Genomic DNA, 20000 nt, shown 5'->3' with positions numbered 1-20000 from the left:
TCGTAATTCTTCGTGACTGATTTATCGGTGGGTTCAGTTAAAGAAGGTTGATGTACTAGGACGGAAAATGACATATACTCTTTTGGAACTAATTAAAATTATTCTTATTATTATTATTATTATTATTATTATTATTATTATTATTAATTTCATATATTCCTTTGGAGCTCATTAAAAAGATTATTATTATTATTATTATTATTATTATTATTATTAAAAATTTCATACATTCCTTTGGAGCTCATTAAAAAGATTATTATTATTATTATTATTATTATTATTATTATTATTATTATTATTATTATTAAAGTACGAAATTACAAGCTTTCGCATACGTCCATGTGAATGGATGATTTGAGCCGCAGAATGTTATGAAACAGTGCCAGTTCTATTCCAAGGTTAAAACTGACGTATGTCAATTATGGAATTATGACGTGGGCGTAAAAATTAATGGACGTGCTTTTGTAAACATTACGGAATATCTTCACATTCCGATAGGAAGGAAACGGAAGCATATTCCCTTTTATCTTATCAACTGAGCTCTCGAGGTGCTCCTCTTCTCGGATTTCTGATAATTGCTTCCAATTTTCGACCTTAATGAAAATGGCAGTAAAGGCTAATTTCCTCATTCCTCATGCAGATGTCGGGCCTTTGGGAGATAATACCAGAGGGGGAAGGGGGAGGGGGGGAGTTGTCCCTTGGGTGCATGACTCACGTTTCCCGCCCTTATTACAGGAAGGACTAAGATAGGTTTTAGCTTGTCACTAAATGCGGGCAAAGATACAAGGCGGCTTTTTAAAATGATAGACCGTGCGTTGTATATTTATAAGGTCGCGTTTCCCTTGTTGTTATGCACTGGGTATAGCCGTGATGTACTTCAAGGGTTGCCTTTTAGCATTGCCAATGTGCCTAGCCTCGGTAGTGGTGGTGTTGGTGATGGTGGTCGGCTTAGTATTGGTGGAGCTTTGGTGGTGAAAGGAATACTGCCGTGAGTGTGGATGAGGGTGACTGAAGTGTTTTCCGAGACACTCCTCGTAGTGGCAAGTGTCTCCAGCCTTCCTTGGTGTGCGGATGACACGTGTTTGGACTTAGTGTGCACATGTGTCTAAATACATTAATTACGATATGCGAGACGCTCTTTATATGTAGCGGTTGCTCTTTCTTTTATATTATGCAATCGTCATGGGATCGAGATCGGGAGAAAATATTAAATAGTAAAGTGAATCAAACAGAAAATATTAAATACTAAAGTGTATCTTCCTCTAAGTCAAATAAATTGAAAGTGTTTGGCTAACAAACACCGTAGTTCTCCAGTGGCATGCGATATGATATACCTCAAGTGGAGGATTCAAGTGCTCTTTGTGTGTCCCATACAATAGAGTACTGTAGGCTGAAGTTCCCACTGGGATTGGATATTCCTGTAATCCTGTCTACAAGTTTGATGGTCAACAGTACGACGGTAAAGTCAAGACCTTGGGTATAGCAACGTACAAGCACTATTATGCTGACACTTTTTTGTAACATTTACGAATATTTTTTGTTTATAAATGAGAAACGAAGTAATAATTAACTGGAGTACACTATAGTATTGCGATGTGCACTGGGGAATATATATAGGTCTAGGGAGAAACTGTAGTTGTTTTGGGGAGAATCGAGCCGCGCTCGCTTCCCAGTACACCAGCAGACGAGTATTGTCCTTTTAAAACAAGAGGGTGACTCACGGCGTTCGGATTTTAATCCTCTTTGGTCGTTTTTTACTTTCATTTTTGTTATTTGCTCTAGCGCGTTTTCTTAATCGTTGGCATCTCTTGCTTGTTTAGAAGGGTTTTGTGAAATGCGTTCTTTATTTTAGTTGTTTAAGAGAGAGAGAGAGAGAGAGAGAGAGAGAGAGAGAGAGTTTATGAAAAGTCTACGCAATCTTCAACCATTACAGTATTCTTTGTAAATTATTGAAGTACTTTGCTATCTTGCAGCAATGATAAAAGATATTTTATATAACAATCCAAGATTCATTACGTTATATACAAATCGCATTATCTTGGATAGTACGCTACAATTGATCGAAGATAACAATAAAAAGAATGTAATCGAGGCATTTTTCAGACACTGCAGTGATCTCTGTAGAGATATCTCATGTATGAATTATGTTGTAATCGTGTGATGATTCAGATAGGGGCTAATTTTTTGTGATTCACAAATCGTCACGTCTGTTGGTATCGCTATCCCTGTAAAATCATTTGGAGAGAGAGAGAGAGAGAGAGAGAGAGAGAGAGAGAGAAGAGAGAATGATGGCCGATTCCATCAGGGCAAGTACATTTTAGTCGATAATTTATCCTTTGCATTTTAATTCCCGTAGGAGGTTAGTGCCGACAGTGCACCTCACATGGGTGCACTGTAGGCATTACAATTTAAGGGTCTTTGCAACGTCTCCTCGGCCCCTAGCTGCAACCCCCGTTCCATAATGCAACTGCGAGGTTTCTCTCCTGTTACACCTTTCAAACCTTCTTGATACCAGTTTCCCCTTCAGCGCTGGATAACCTCATAGGTCCCAGCGCTTGGCCTTAGCCTAAATTCTATATTCTATTTTATACCATTCTTGCATATTAATGTAATATTGGAAAAGGTAGAGAAGAACGGACTTCTAATGGAATATAGATTTTTAAAAAATTTCTGATAAATTAGCCCCAAATAAATAGCTTATAAAGTTTACAAAAGTTTTTAACGCTGTTGCGTGTAAGTACATAGGATTGATAACAAATAAGTTCACTTGTTTAATTGTAACGAAGAAAAGGTGATTCATTTTACGATGTTAAACTGCATGCTATTCTCTTCATGGAAAACAATCTTGGTATTATCTCAATAACGATAGCGCTATCATTGATTTAATCGATGTTGCTTTCATTCATCGATTCAGGTCTTTGTTATCACTTGATTGCTGCCAACGATAAAATTAATATTGGTAAAACTGGAGACTACTACCGCGGCCTGGTTCCAGCCAGTCTCCGACCGGAATGTTTATATACCGTCTTATGTTTGTTCTTGTTCATATTTACGTATTTTGTTTATGTTTATATTTACCGTCTTTGCTTGTTTTTATTATATTTACCGTCTCTTGTTTATGTTTTTGTTCATGTTTATGTCTTTCGTTTATGTTTATGGTATTTACCGTCTTTTGTTCATATTTTTATATTCATCCCCCTAAACACTTCGTCCAATTTGCGCGTAAACTGGCAGTTACCGAACCAGAGGGGAGCGGTAATAAGTCTTCAGTTTTATCTTAATATCATTGATAAATGATATTTTGACTACACTTGATACTGCTCTCTTGAAATCAAGTGCAGAAAAGACGAGGAAAACGTGCACTGAAACTTCAGCCTTTTAAAGAGAAGTGAATGCCCGGCGGATGAGTATTTTTTTTTTCTTTTTTTTAAGATCAAGGATTTCAACAGCATCTTCAAATGGGAACGAGTTATCCGAGAACAGTAGTGACCTTGTGCATCCCCCAGTCATCCTTAAAAGTTAGTGGATGGGGGAGAGAAGGGGGGAGGGGCTCCTCCACCTCGTGGATAGCTGAAGATGATCTGTAGATAGTTGGGGGATGCAGGTGGGAGGGGTTGGGTTTGGCTGCAGCCCCCTTGGATTGGCAGGGCAAGGGGGAAGGGGGTGGGTAGACTTGGGAAGCCACAAGCCTCATTGATTGGAGGATATAGTTGGGGGGGCGGAGGATGAGGAGGAACGGATGGGGATTTGTAGGGAAAGCGAATGGGGAATGGGATGGTATGTAGGGAGGGCAATAGACATAACAGGTCTTTGTTGGTAGGAAGAATAACAGACCTCTCTAGACCAACTTAGTTTCATGTCGTACCACCACCTTAGGCCATCATCCATACTGGCATAAGACCGGTTTAACCTAAACCAACCAACCAGGCATAACAGAACACCTCCCAAAAAAGGGTTTAGGGGCTTTAGGAGACACCCAAGGAGGACACCGGTTAGTATCTTTTGGGGTGAACAGAGTCGGGAGAGATGGGGTTGTGATTAATTCGGTCCGGTCTTCTTTTCTTTGGGGTGGAATGATTGTGAACGGGTTTGAGAGAGTTGTCGGTTCGTGTTTTTTCTGCTTTTGTGGTTTCCAGTTCAGCCAAAGACCTCGCTTCGTTTGTGTTGTGTTTGTGCTTGATTTTGGAAGCCTTGTTATTTACATTTGGAGTAAATATACATCGTATCTTGTTTATATACGAAATTCAGACAAAATGTTTTTGACACATTGAAGATACTCACGCGGGAGTTATTCGTTAGATGTTGGGTCTAGTGATTTCCCAAGTTGCTGAACTCAAGGAAGCAAGCCTAGAGCTCCCGGTCTCAGAGGAATACAGAATACACTGATTATTATTATTATTATTATTATTATTATTATTATTATTACAAGAAGACTTATTTAATCTGCATATTAGCTAAGTATAGATACCAGCTTTTTTTCTACGGGGCCTTCCTTTTGATCTGATGAAAGGAGCCGTGACGAAAGCTGGGTGTGACGGATGGCCTTTGGGAGAATGCCGTGTCAGTTTTATGGGTAATATTCCACCCTAGATCCCGTTTTATTGGGTCAGTTTCCTCCTCAGGTTCTATTCTTTGATGTATTTTATAACTGTGTAGCGTATATTATGTTATGCAACATATATATCTCCGAAGAGTAGATGTGTATATAGGCATTCTCTCTCTCTCTCTCTCTCTCTCTCTCTCTCTCTCTCTCTCTCTCTCTCCACACACACAATATTATTATATAACTATATATTATATATATATATATATATATATATATATATATATATATGTATTATATGTTTGTGTGGGAAATAAGAATTAAAAATCCACAGTTGTGTTAGTGAGGCATATTTTCTTCAAAATGTACAGGAGCTTTCCTCTAACTGAACGGTAGATATGCCGAAGGTTATATGCGAGATGGAGTATTTGTAGAAGTGACGCATTTTACATAAAAGCTATTAAACTGAATTAGTTATTTAATCTATGGAATTGCTGTAGGGTAGCAATAGGGTCTTTTTTTTACCAATTAGATTATCCCATTTCTGAAAAAGACGGAACGCCATGACCATTTGATCAGCTGAGGGGCTGCTGTGTCTGCGTGCTCGCGCGTGTGTAGCCGTTTCTTTGTTTTTTGGGAAGATATGTGCGACCATGTTCAATTATGGTGAATGATTTATATGTCGGTAATGTACTAATATGGGAGTATAAATGGGAATAGGGGAGTTACAGTCTGATTTTTATATTGTCTGTTAAACTGGCATTTTCTTCTGAATTAGATGGTCTACATAGTATCTGTCACAGTCATTATCCCAAAATTGTACGGCAGCCTAAAATTAGCTTGATATTTAGGAATTTTAAGGTCAAAGAACTGTGATTGTGCGCAAGTTCTCTGTTTGGTCATACGTAGCTTAATGTGATTACATTTGCTTTGATTGGTAAAGTTATAGCGCTAATTTCAGTGTGTTTTTTATTTAATTTTAAAAGTGCCGGTCCGTTACCCCATATTTTATCATATGCTTGAACAGTTTCAAGTTCTGCATTTAAACCACATGTGGGTCATTTTTTATCACCCCTCATTAATGCATCAGCTTTTGTAATGCAATATTAGGGTGTTCTGGGAGTTTTTAGTGTACATATCTAAAAACAAAATACCATGCACATAGAATTTACCACAGAAAATTCCGTTACCTGCCGTATATCGCAGACATGTTTGTGCGTCTTAGAAAACACTGGTGGGTCTTAATAAGTGCATTCTCAGAGAAAATGCCAACATTACTTAAAAACGAATCCTCACTTGATCTCAGAAAATGCTCACCCCGTCGGTAACATGTTTGAGACGTGTCTGGGAGTCGAGTCTAGCCACATGGGGCCAGGCCTTTAAGAGTGACCGGGCATGCAGCTGAAGACGAGGTGTTTATTTTTCGCTGAGGAAATCAATGAATAGAGAGAGAGAGAGAGAGAGAGAGAGAGCCAGGCCAATCTTGTTCCAGTGGGCCGTTTTATAACCGCATTATGCATTTCCACGGCTACCTGAGTTTTGATCAAGGCTCGCTTCCTCTTTAGCCGTCATGTTTACCCTTTGCTTAGAATGTGGTGATTTGATAATACAGAAAGTTGAGTCATTTTGATAAGGATCTTGAATGTGACGAACGCTGTCTTAAGACTCTGTGGCAGTCTAGACTCGTTTTCTTGGCTGAGACAGGGACGAAATAGAACACAATAGAAGAGAATAGAGAGGTTAGAAGACCACCCCGTAGGTCCCCGTAGGGGGGTGTAGAGCCGTCAGTGCACCTCACGCGATGCACTGTAGGCATTACTTAAGGTTCTGTGCAGCGTTCCTTCGGCCCCTAGCTGCAACCCCTCTCATTCCTTTTACTTTACCTCCATTCATATTATCTTTCTTCCTTCTTACTTTCCACCCTCCAACAACTGTTTCACAGTGCAACTGCGAGGCTCTCTTCCCGTTACATCTTTCAAACCTTTCAACTGTAAATTTCCCTTTCAGCGCTGAATGACTTCATAGGTCCCAGTGCTTGGCCTAAGGCCTAAATTCTATATTCCATTCCATTCGCACCCCGTAGGTAACAGACACAATACAGAGATACTGAATTCAAAGATTCCTCCAGGATTCGTCGCCCTCGCAGCATATGACCTTGAATTTCTCGGCCTTATCAGCGGCATGCGCTGTGTTACCATTACATGACGTTGCATTCCTACCAAATGATTTGTTTGAAGTTACACTGTGGGGCGAACAGCAGTGCAACTTTGTGGTGAATATCTCACCTGATGATTTTCAGGTGCGGGGAAAAGTTTCCCGGGTAAGTAATTCAGCTTTAGTGTAATTTTATCTGATGAATCACTTAGAATTATATATATGTGTGTGTTTGTGTTGCCTTTCACTATCAGTTCTGGACATCACTTCCAATGTTCTCTCACTGGCTTCTTGTATTATTCCGTCCTTAAAGATACCAGCCTTGGAGATGTGGCATAATCATAAGTGTTTTTTTTTAGGTCCTTGTATGCCACGTAAAACTTCTTTCTTTTTCCATTTTTATCAAACTTCCTAATACTGATGCATAACAAACATTTGATTAACACATCTTCCTCAGCCCATAATTTCTGCCGTTGTCGTTCTATTGTCTGTCTCTCTCAGTCAGAATCCTATTATGCGTCTTCGTTCATCTTCCCAGGTGTACAAGATTTTGTTATGCTTCACTAATACTTAAGCTCCCACTGTCACCTTTATCTTTATACAAAGGAACACTGGTTCCTCTCCCATATCTGTGGAATCTTTGTCTCTTGCAAACATACCTTACACACCCTCGCCAGCACTCGGCCACACTTTTACAACGGCCCTGCGCCACTAAACTTCTAATCCCATCAACATAAAGTATCTTTCCATTCTTCAATGTAGTTATCCTCCTTACATCCTTACATTCTCCATAGTTACTTCGACTAAATAGAGTTTGCAGACTTGCACTGACCCCCATGAAGAGTGTAAGGATGTAAGGGGTGATAACATATCATTAAAAAAATAGAAGTATATCATGAAAGAATGGAAAGATACCATTAAAGAATTGAAAGATACCTGAAGTTGATGGGGTTAGAAGTGAAATGCTCCAGTGTGGTGGTGTAAGTGCGACCATAGAGGTAGAGTGCGACTGAGTGGCTGGCAAGGGTCTGTAGGGTATTTTTGTATGAAGGAAAGGTTCTGCCTCTCTCTCATCCTCCACATTCAACTAATCTTTAAAAAAATATTCACTTTACACCTAAGACTGCACCCTACTTAGACATTAGTGTCCTATATATATATATATATATATATATATATATATATATATATCTATATATATATGAATATCTTTGTATATAACAGTGTAATATATGAATATAAGAAGGCCCATAAAACAGTATTTGAACGTTGCAACCATATGGCTGAGCACTTCAGCCTGTGCCCCTGTTCACTGGTAAAAATATGGACAGATGAAATGTACAGGGTATATATACAAAGCATATGTAGGTGTGGCATTAAGTCTCCATGGTATGCAGGTGACCGTTCCCAGGAGGAAAATAAACAATTCCTGGTGGTTTTTGGCCTCCATTAGCTCCAGACCATCGGAGACTTATCTCACACCTGCATGCTTTGTATATATACTCCTGCAACATTTCTCTGTCCATATTCTACCAGTGAACAGAAACAGAAGAGAAGATATGTCAAAGCTATATGTTGCAACGTTCAACAGCTGTTTTATGGCCTTCTTATATTCATATATATATATATATATATATATATATATATATATATATATATATATATATATATATATATATTCCCCTCATTAAAACTGGATGGTGTCCATGGAGATATTTACTCAGGAAAAGTTACAAGCTTTCTAGGACCAACAGTCCTCATCATCAAGTATCCGTAGAATGACCGGACATGTAGTCCAGCTGTATTTATATGTGGTTGGGAGAGTGGATTAAAGCCCTTATTTTTCCAATTCCGTATGCTGGCTTCTTTAATCCTTTGATTATCCTCCTCCTCCTGTGCGGCCCCGCCCTCGTGACCTTGCCCTTGTGACCTTGCCCTTTCTCTACCTGCGGCTGCTTCTGGGTGTGTGTTGTCCATGTGATCTCTTGTGTTTTTGCTTGTCCTCTTTTCTGACATAGTGTATACGATTTTTCTTGATAGGCCATCTGAATTCAAATCCATTACATTGTTTGCGCATGTTATGAAGGCATTTTGTAAGGTCAGTAGCACCTTACAGAATGAATAGGACCTCAGTAAATCTTTTCCATAAATTTATCTTGCCAGATCTCTCATGCCATCCAACATTCTCACGGCGAAGCAGTTTATTTGGGAAAATGGTACCTAAAATGGCTGTAGGGTAAACATTTATGCCAAAAAAATACTCATTATTCATACAGCAAAAACCGACCTTATTGTAAGGCATGAAAGGAAAGGAGATTTATACTTTTTCAAAACATTGAAAACATAGATTGTTTAATCATGTCGTAGGACAGCCGATGAAAAAGTCGATATTACTATTTTACGGGAAGTTGGATATCAAAGGCAGATTCGTAATTTTGCAAAATGATTGGTCTGACTGTTTAGCCCCGCTGCTCTGACATAGAATCTGACTGTTGTGTACTGTAGAGCAGGGAGAGACTGTTCACAGAAACTGCAGGGATTTAAGCACTTTAAGCTACACCGAAAAGTTCTACGCAAGTTGCGATTTTTATAGCTTAATCGAAATCGCACGAGAACTTTAGAATACGCTTACAGGGACCATTAACTTAAAATTCAGGCTTCCAAAGAATATTTTGTTCATTTGAAAGGAGCTACAGTAGATAATAGGAAATACGGAAATAAGGTATCAGTTATTAGAAAAGGAAAAAACAGTATAGCCTAGACAAGGAAGTAAATAAAGTAAAAATATAAATAAATTATTAATATACAAGATGAACTGTTTTAGGTTATTAATGCATCGTCTCCATAAAGGTTGGTACGCGTTATAGTATGGCTTCGAATTCTTTTGAAAGACTAAGAGAAACTGGACAATTCGACTCTTAGTCGTTGTCTTCAGATTTGAATTTTACATTCTAGTTATATCTCTTAAGTCGTTTGAAACAGTACAGAAACTAAACAAAATTCAGTTCTATAATTAAATACTCATTGGAGGTTCAAATACCATTCGTAAAAGCATCAGAGCTTTGTTTAAGAGGATCCTACTTTAAAGATCTACAAAAGGATCCGATTCCGCTCGAAACGTCATGGAAACCACGGAGAATAAAACTAACATCACAACAGGATAATTCATTGTTAGTTTTTTTAGTGTTATCCAAAAATCACGAAAGTTACAGAGAAGTGGTCCTTCTTAACTCGCCTGCCATCATTCCTCAATGACGACTATTGCAGTGGCCGTTGGATAAGCCATTCAGTTAATCTCCTCCATTCTTGACATTATCTTAATCAATCCCTCATAACAATGTGGCCTTTCCGTTGACCGATTAGCAGGCCAGATGGTCAAGAAATAATTTTCGGAAAGCCTGATACTGCCTACACTAACTAATCTGCCAAATCCTTTGTATAACTAAATGTTAAATAGACAGTTTTACCATTCAACTAATGGAGATGAGGAGTCGCTATAGCTGACAGTTTTTATTAAAAATGTTAATTGTACAGCAGAAACTGAAATGATGCAAAAAGAGTAAATTTCATGACGAAATACTATAGGTAATGGGTAGACTAATTTCACCGCAAAAGTATTCCAGTCTTTTCCGTTTTTTCAAGGAGCTTGTCCCCGTATTGGGGGCAGTGCTGTCAGTGCACCTAATGGGGTGCACTGTAAGTGTTGATCAAGGTTCTTTGGAGCGTCCCTTCGGTCCCTGGCTGCAATCCCGTTCATTCCTTTTACTGTACCTCCATTCATGTTCTCTTTCTTTCTTTTTGCTATCTACCCTCTCCTAACAGTTGTTTTACAGTGCGACTGCGAGATTTTCCTCCTGTTACACATTTCAAACCTACCTACTCTCATAGGTCCCAGCGCTTGGCCTCTGGCCTAAATTCTATATTCTATCCTATTCAAGGAGCTTGTTGATCCCCGGGCCGTTTTTTGACATGAAGGTGTCACCCTCATTAATAAGAACATAAGCAAGTAAACGGAAAAGGAACCAGCTCAGACCTGACGTAATGGCGGAGGTTTTGTCATTGCGCATTTCTCAGCAAACAGTTTACTTTCATTCTCCTTCCGGCTTATTTCTTCCGTACTGCTGTTGGCTTTTTGCACGCTGTTGATTGCTGGAGCGTGTGCCTAAGTGGTTGGGAGCATATGTTGTCTCTTATTATTATTATTATTATTATTATTATTATTATTATTATTATTGGAGAAACAAGTCCACAGTTATGTGTGGGTACATATGTTTAAAAATAAACTTCTGTAGGGATTTATTTTTAAATATATTTACCCATACATGACTGTGGATTTGTTTCTTCATTTCAAGACTCATGATGCTGTGAGTATTTATTATTATTATTATTATTATTATTATTATTATTATTATTATTATTATTATTATTATTATTATTATTATTTCCGCTGACCGTGTTGTTATGTCATAAGTTCGTGTAAATATAGACACATCAACGCTTGCTTGTTTGTAACTGGTGTAAACACAACATTAATTTTTTCTCATATTTTTAATGCTTTTCTGGAAGATTGTAACCCATTATAAATATGACATATGGCGTTACAATAAACACCAGTGAAACCTGAAGTAAGCAGAGAGTGAAAGTTCAAATGGCGATTGTTAATAACTCTAGGTATTTGAACCAAGGGTGAACCATTTATGTACTTCTGTCATTCAGTTCACGGTAGGGTTGTTTGAAATGGCAAAGCTGCGGTTGTCTTTGTAATTAGTGTATGCAAATTCGGAAGTAAAAGGAAGATTCGGTGAATGCTTAAATCCTTGCGGATTCTTCTTATTTCATTACTGTGGAATGAGAATGTCTGGTAGGCAGCAGACATGATGCACGATGTGTATGTATATATATATATATATATATATATAACTATTCATATATAACTATTCATCATGTATCTGCAGGTCTTCCTTATACTCTTCCTCCGAACGCTTCTGAATTACTCATTCTTTTTACCAACCTATTATTTTCCATTCTGTCCACATGACCAAACCATCCCAGCACCCTGATCTTCCCTTTTATCTAAGGTAGTTCTTTTACCACTTCTCTGACGTTATCTCCACATTTATTATGCACTCAATCTTTTTTACACCATATAAACTACACAGAAAATCTCAGCGGTCTTCTATGTTTTACTTTTAACATCCACTTTTCACTTCCTTAAAGGAGAGTTGGCTCAACAGTCACTTCATGCATCCTAGCCTTGGTCATTAGACAGTTTGATATTCTCCCCAATGTTTTGGGAATGCCCTGTTAGCTTTCTTGCTTTACTTATTTCATGACTCACCTCTTCCCTAATCCTGCCATTATCCGTTACTTTTACAGCCAATTACTTTCAGAGCCATCTTCCTGGTTTCCAATACCATTTCAGCTTTACCATTGCTCGCGCTTACTATCAACCCTCTCCTCTCGCAAACACTCATACACACAAACACACACACACACACACACACACACACACACACACACGCACATATATATATGTGTGTATGTATATGTATGTGTATATATGTATATGTATATATGTACTGTATAGCTTAATCAAGAAAATGTGGAACGTGATGAATATATAATTAAAGACAAAATTCACGAAGAAAGAGAAACAGTGGAGTGCTGTGAGCCCTTTCGACTGTCTTCCTTTACTGCTAAGGAAAGGACAACAGTCGAAAGGCCTCACAGCATTCCATTGTTTCTCTTCGTGGATTTTGTTTTTATATATAGGCGTATTTATGTATACATATATATGTATGTATATATTTATACATATGTATGTTTATACTATATATACATATGTGTGTGTGTGTGTGTGTGTGATGGATTACCTTTTACGTACATTCGTACTTAAGTGTTGTATAAATCCACTTAGTACGTAGGTTCATGAAGATGGCTTTCCTGCCTTCTCGGAAAAACCCCGCTATTGCGCAAATTAGGCTAAGAAGGACCTTACTGTTGCAGCGACGCATCTTGCATAAGTAATTACCAGAGTTTCGTTACAGCTAAAGGAAGGAGTTCTTATATGGTATATTCATTTACGTTGTTATTGCGTTATGAGGATGCTGTTTATCTGTATCTGATAGTATGATCTGTATTTTTAGTGTCCTGCAAAAGAAAACTATTGGGCCGGCTTTGTCTGTCCGTCCGCACTTTTTCTGTCCGCCCTCAGTTCCTAAAAACTACTGAGGCTAGAGGGCTTCAAATGGGTATGTTGATCATTCACCCTCCAGTCGTCAGACATATCAAATTGCAGCCCTTTAGCCTCAGTAGTTTTTATTTGATTTAAGGTTAAAGTTAGCCATACTCGTCCGTCTGGCAACGATATAGGACAGGCCACCACCGAGCCGTGGTTGAAGTTTCATGGGGCGCGGCTCATACAGCATTATACCTAGACCACCGAAAAATAGATCCGTTTTCGGTGGCCTTGATTATACTCTGTACAGAAAACTCGATTGCGCCAAACAAACTTCGGCGCATTTTTTACTTATGTATGTTATATAAATATATATATATATAAATATACATATACAAACATACATTCATACACACAAACACACGTAATTATATATACACTATACATATATAAACACATATATATGGATATACCGTACATATACATATACATATATACATGGAGTTCCCTTATGGTTTTGCATAGAGATACCTTGTAACGTATTCATTTGCATCATATAGCCATCGGCTTCATGGAATATGTATAACGCAGTGGTTGGAGTATGACTGTCCATAAGAATATTTAAGAAATGGCTCTCCTTTTAAAATGTTTACCTTCCGTAACAACACATATATGAAATTTGATAAACCAAATTATTTAAGAAATTTACATTATTTAACATCTTTGAAAATGTGTATTTTTGTTAATATTTAATGTTTTAAAAGTTCCGAAATGCTAGAAAGTAAACATTCCACATTAAAGAAACATATTAGGCCTAATCCCTTTCAGTTCTTGATCATCTTTTGGTCACAAATATTCTTTATTTTGTCATTCTCACTTTGTTATCATTATACAGTTTTTTCGGAGAGAGAGAGAGAGAGAGAGAGAGAGAGAGAGAGAGAGAGAGAGAGAGAATGGGTTATTTTCTGTGGGATTTTATAGCCAATATGGGGAATAAACGTTTGTTTAAAAAGCGATTGGATGTTATCTTGAAAGGACAAGAATTATCTTTGCCTGTAAATAAACCGACGGTCTCTAAATAAACCTTCATGTCTGAAAGAGAGAGAGAGAGAGAGAGAGAGAGAGAGAGCAAATTTCGAATACAGATTATAAACGTCTTCTATACAGTATACTATATATGTTCATTTCCCGCTCATGAATAGATGTATTGCCAGTAGTGATTTAAAACAGTCTGAATGATTTTCGTTGTGAGATAACTTTCAATCTGCTGGTATTTTTTTTTATATGTTCGCGAGGATACTTTCAATCTTCTAATGTAGTTGTCTTATTTTGCTGCATAGAAAGATCTTACGGTGCTACTTTGGCTTGTTAGCCTATCTGATACGCGTCAGTGAGGTGTTAGTACTAAACACCGCATGGTAAATGTAAAGTAGACGGCCGCAGGAAGATATCGTTTATTAATATAATTTGTCGAACACACAACATAAAAATGGGTGTATATAATACTTTGATCCCCGTTGGGCTAGTACTAAACACGGCGTCCCAAGGAGCTTAAGCCATGTTTATAGTACTAGCACCTCGGAGTAGGTGACGCTTAGATAACAAGCCAAAGTAGCACCGACCTTACCAATATTAGAGGTATCAGAAAAAGTCTTTGTATATATTTAAATGGCTCTTGTTAAATTAGTACTACGGGGAAAGTACTAGATGATATCCATTAAGAAAATCGCAGTGTTCCAACCTGACCCGATTTTGAGATCCCAGCGAAGCCGCCTCGACTGCGGAATTCATTTGGGCTATATTAGCAAAGTCTTGATGCTGGGGTATGAAAGTGTTTTCCGTGATTAGTTCTGAAACTCTCTCTCTCTCTCTCTCTCTCTCTCTCTCTCTCTCTCTCTCTCTCTCTAGACAATTAGGCACAAATATAAATTGATAGTTAAAATTTAGAAAGATAAATTTTGTAGACAAACAGACAATCATATGGATAAATATCACAAAGCATTTGCTTTTTAATTTGTTTCAAACGGCCCTGCAGAAATCAGTTCTAACGTTTCCCTTCGTATCATATTGTACCAGCTTCATCCGATATGTATGACTCAGTGATTGAATGTGGATGGACCCATGATTGTATCAAATGAAATATACACAGAAAGGATCAATCCTCAAGGAATCACAGAGTAATTCTTTTATATTTTTCGATCGTTTTTAGTTTTCTGTAAAAGAAAACTGTTGAGAAGGCTGTTTGTCTGTCCGCCCTCAGATCTTAAAAACCACTGAGGCTAGTGGGCTGCAAATAGATATGTTGATCATCCACCCTCCAATCACCAAACATACCAAATTGCAGCCCTGTAGCCTCAGTAGTTTTTATTTTATTTAAGGTTAAAGTTAGCCACTTTCGTGCGTGCGTCTGGCAGAGCTATTGTGCCTAAAACACAGGCCACCACCTGGCCGTGGCTGAAAGTTTCTTGGGCCGCGGCTGAGAGTTTTATACAGCATTATACGCTGTACAGAAAACTCGATCACGCCGAAAAAACTTCGGCGCATGTTTTACTTTTTATTGTGATTTAAATGATTGAACTGGGTGTTGTCACGAACTTCTGTTTCAGTATATGATATTTAAATTTTGCTTTGATATCTGTGTCGTTATTTATACCCGGTGACGTCACGGAAAGTAATATATACTTTGAACTGGTTACGAAATCATGAATGACATTTACTTGTTTTTCGACATGAATCAGTATTAGTGTCCGTACAACGCTTTTGATATAAACAGCCTCTTCTCTTTGTTATTATTATTATTATTATTATTATTATTATTATTATTATTATTATTATTCGAGGACGTACAGTTATTATTATTATTATTATTATTATTATTATTGTTATTATTATTATTCGAGGACTCGCAGTTCATCTGCTACATTATTCCGTATTCAGCCTAAGAAGTCTCTCTCCTGTTTTCGTCCAGACCCATTGCATCGGTCATCGTATTTTGAAGGTCAAACAACGTTCATTTGATGTCTTGATTTATTACAAGTACGATACAATTGCACAATGATATTCTTGACACCTGTGAGCGTTGCAACATGCCCTACAATAAAATGCAAAGTATCGTAATGCCCTGATTTACTGTAAGTACGATGCAATTGCATAATTATATTCTTTATTATCAATTCAACTTCCTTACACAATGCATTGTAAATCAATGCTTGTGTATAGTGTGCTGACACACCCTTCCAGTTCTGGCAGTTAGGCCTAACTCTAACCTTACGTCTCTCTCTCTCTCTCTCTCTCTCTCTCTCTCTCTCTCTCTCTCTCTCTCTGTGCGTGTTGGACTTATGCTTCCATATCCATTGTTGTGAGATTTAAATAGGCTTATTTAGCGCATCAGTGAACATCATGAATGGATGAGTGGAAGCAATTAAGAGCGAAAATAAGCTCACTCTGTGACTGACAGACAGACAGTCAGAGATATTGCGGGGGGAGGGGGTGGGTTAGGAGGCAGTATGATAGAAGTATTAAGTTTTCTGAGAATAAAAGAATTGGAGAAAAAAACATAAATGTAAATTGAGGAATTATATTAAAATTAGAATGGGTTCTCTAAAAAAAAAATCGGAATAAAATGTTTTTGTGGTTTTTTTGTATTTTTGTTATATTTTGTTTGACCTTTATATATATTATCAGAGAAAGATGAATAAAAAGTGAAAAATTTTGATGACATTGTTTCAGAGGCAAACTATTAATATTTGCTTGCGGAAAAAGAAGTGTTTTTGTTATGTTTTTTATTATATATTATTTGATATTTGTGAATAATTTACTTAGGTGTGTACAGTAAAATACACTCTGCGTCTGTTGACCAAAAAGATGCCATTGTCAAATTATTTGATTTTTGCCATCACTTTTGGTACGCTAGAATGCTGCTCACATTAAATGAATGTATGCTTTTGCTTATATTAAGTGAATGTACTTTTGTGAGTATAAAAGTTATGATTATTTTTATATATTGAAAAGGTAAGGGTGATAATGCGTCTAAAGTTTAAGTACGTGCAGACACGCCTAATACAATTTCATCCACCTCCTCCTCACGTACTGGCTAAATTACTTCGGATGTTGCAGTGTTACCAGGCACTCGTAAAACCCTCAACTCGTCTGAACAGGACGACATTGGCTAGATCTTGAAGCGTGGATGGTAGTCCAATGAAGAGATAATGATTATATATATATATATATATATATATATATATATATGTATATGATATATATATATATATATATATATGTATATATATATATATATATATATGTGTGTATATATATATATATGTGTGTGTGTTTGTGTGTGATGTGTGTATTGCGTGTGTTTTATGTGAATTTTATGGAATTTTAATGTGTAGGTTGATGTAAATTCAGGGTCAAAATGCAGAACAACGATGAAGGTCAGTTAAGTGGAGCTGAAATTATAGCAACAGAGAGAGAGAGAGAGAGAGAGAGAGAGAGAAGAAAGAATTATTCAGAGACAGTGTAAAAAGTCATGGATCCTCATTCAGCCCTGAACTTTTACCGAGAAGCGATGGGACACGGAATGACTGGAGCTGACGGCGAACATTAAAACTCTCTCTCTCTCTCCTGGAAACTGGCGCAGGTGGCAGCCCAAGACGTCTCTTTAATAGAAGTTTATGAAACGTTATTGTTGCTGTTGCGGTTATATCGAAGATTCTAAGGAAAGCTATTGACTGCGCGGATGTCGTAAGCTATTCTTTTGTTACTGTAGCAGTTGTTCGATTTATTCCTTAAGAATAAGGAGTAGAGCTTGTTCTTTAAGTGAGATTTTGTACATTCGTTATATGTGAATGTCATGTGAGTATGCTGTTAGTATGTAGGCCTATGTACAGTTCAACATCCGTTATGTGTGAATGTCTTGTGAGTATGCTGTTAGTATGCAGACCTATGCACAGGCTCTACATTCGTTGTGTGTGAATGTCATGTGAGTATGCTCTTAGTATGTAGGCCTATGTACAGGCTCTACATTCGTTACGTGTGATTGGAATGTGAGTATGCTGTTAGTATGTAGGCCTATGCACAGGCTCTACATTCGTTATGTGTGAATGTCATGTGAATATGCTGCTAGTATGTAGGCTTATGTAGAGGCTCTACACTCGTTATGTGGGAATGTCATATGAGTGGCTGACTAGTATGGTGACTTATGTAGAGGCTCCCATTCTGCCTTTGAAAAACTTGATTTCAGTTCACATAGCTGTTTTGGAATCAAGGCTTTCATTGGCGAGCATATCCGAGACATTACGAAAAAGGGAAGTTTAGCTATCACCATGGTTATTACTATGGCAATTACAATAAAAAATATAGGTGAATGTGACTAGTAGACTATGTATGTATATATGTAATGTTTTGGAAGTGCGAGTAATAAATGATGACTGCCGTACGTAATTAGAATTGTTGGGGTTTACAGTGTACATAGATAAGAAGTTACAACTGCAGGTTAAAGTGCTTGGTAATTTCCTAGTGGTAAGTATCATGGAATGCCGCTCAGATGTCGCGGGTTCGCGTCTCCCCCAGGGCGATGAAAAATCACTGGCTCTGTATCATGATCAGGTACTGCTGCAGTGTGGGGTCCGCTGTGGGAGGTTGAAACTAACGTTCTTTGGAAGTTTGAATTACAAGTCATTGGCCCCTGTGTGCTTGTTCCATGTGAATAGGTTCCATCGACCGAAGTAATAATAGTAATATAAAAAACAATATTGCGATTTGATGGAAGCTTATAACCATGGAAAATGAATGTCAACTTTTACTGTAGCAGAATGGGGAAATAAATGAGTATAGAAAAAAAGGACAAAAGTAAAATTTTGAGTATATACTTAGCCAAGGCTAAGTAGTCCACTCTCAAATGGCCTTTTCTCCTAAAAGTGACATTCTTATCTCTCGCAAAATCTGTTTACTTGTTGATGGTCACACGGTCCATCGTAGGTAAAATTTTCCTTAAAATCCCCTCGTAACTTTTTGCGTAGTCTTGCTAACATAAAGGCAACAAATGAACGGGCGAACGCATAAACTTTAACGACGGCCAACTTCAACCTTAAATAAAATATAAACTTCTGAGGCTAGAGGGCTGCAATTTGGTATGTTTGATGATTGGAGGGTGGATGATCAACATACCAATTTGCAGGCCTCTAGCCTCAGTAGTTTTTTATGATCTGAGGGCGGACAGAATAAATTGCGGACGGACAGACAAAGCCAGTACAATAGTTTTCTTTTACAGAAAACTAAAAAACTGAAAACTTTCTGTATAAAATCTTATGATTGTGTATTAAACATTTTTAAGAGCGAGGAAGCAGTAGTGTTACGAAAGATTTACACTTAGCTTTTTACGAAAGAGCTTTAGAAAGAGTAAACGCGCTATGTCCAAGTATCACCTGAGGAATGCGTGACAGCAGGGAAGTTTAGGCAACCAGCAGAGAACTTCCTAAATTGAAATGGAAGCGTTGTCTCTCGATGTTCCCGGAGAGTCGCGGTACTTGTGTTACTAAGGGGGGCGTCCACATGTCATAAAAGCAAGTCGACAACTTTACTTTATTACGTCACAAACAGGTCGAGAACATGAGCATCACAGGAGAAAAGTTTTGGCAAACGCTAGGTAATCGTGTGAAGCACTGGTTAAAATACCAATAAGTCGTTTACTTGTAGTCAACTTGTTTGTGATGCGTGTGCCATAAGTTGCCGACATGTCTTTGACAAGCTTGATTATAGTACAGATGCACCCTGAGAAGTGCTACCAAGTAGTTTCTCTATCAATATATAAATGGACTTAATGCTTTATTCCTAAGGTATTTAGCTTCTTTGCTTTGTTGCATTGGGTGTTTTAGCTATATGCATCATTGCACATTGTTCTTAGGATTTATGCTTCAGTAGATTAGATTTTCATTCTACTGGGTATATTAGTCATACAACGCAATGTACTGTTTATTTTGACTGTATGCTTCAATGTACTGGGTACTTGGGCCCTGTGCTTCATTGTACTGGGTATTTACCTTATGCTTCGTCTTACTGGGGTATTTAAGCCTAATTGTATTGCACCCTGGATTTAAGCCACAGGCATATTGTATTAAATAG

At 37.7% G+C, this 20000-nt stretch overlaps 1 protein-coding gene across 1 annotated transcript in view; it reads left to right on the top strand.

The window, feature by feature from the left end:
• The window catches only part of LOC136836370 (transmembrane channel-like protein 7), a 101097-nt gene that overhangs the window by 29840 nt on the left and 51257 nt on the right, over positions 1-20000 (top strand). The window contains exons 3-4 of the mRNA XM_067100562.1: positions 1466-1487; positions 17671-17687. Of these exons, the coding sequence (XP_066956663.1) occupies positions 1466-1487; positions 17671-17687 (39 nt within the window). The remainder of the gene's footprint in view (positions 1-1465; positions 1488-17670; positions 17688-20000) is intronic.

This window comes from Macrobrachium rosenbergii, chromosome 56 (assembly GCF_040412425.1).
Source record: "Macrobrachium rosenbergii isolate ZJJX-2024 chromosome 56, ASM4041242v1, whole genome shotgun sequence".
NCBI classification, from domain to species: domain Eukaryota; kingdom Metazoa; phylum Arthropoda; class Malacostraca; order Decapoda; family Palaemonidae; genus Macrobrachium; species Macrobrachium rosenbergii.
Note: the sequence above shows the minus strand (reverse complement) of the source record. Positions and strands in the feature narration are given on the sequence as shown.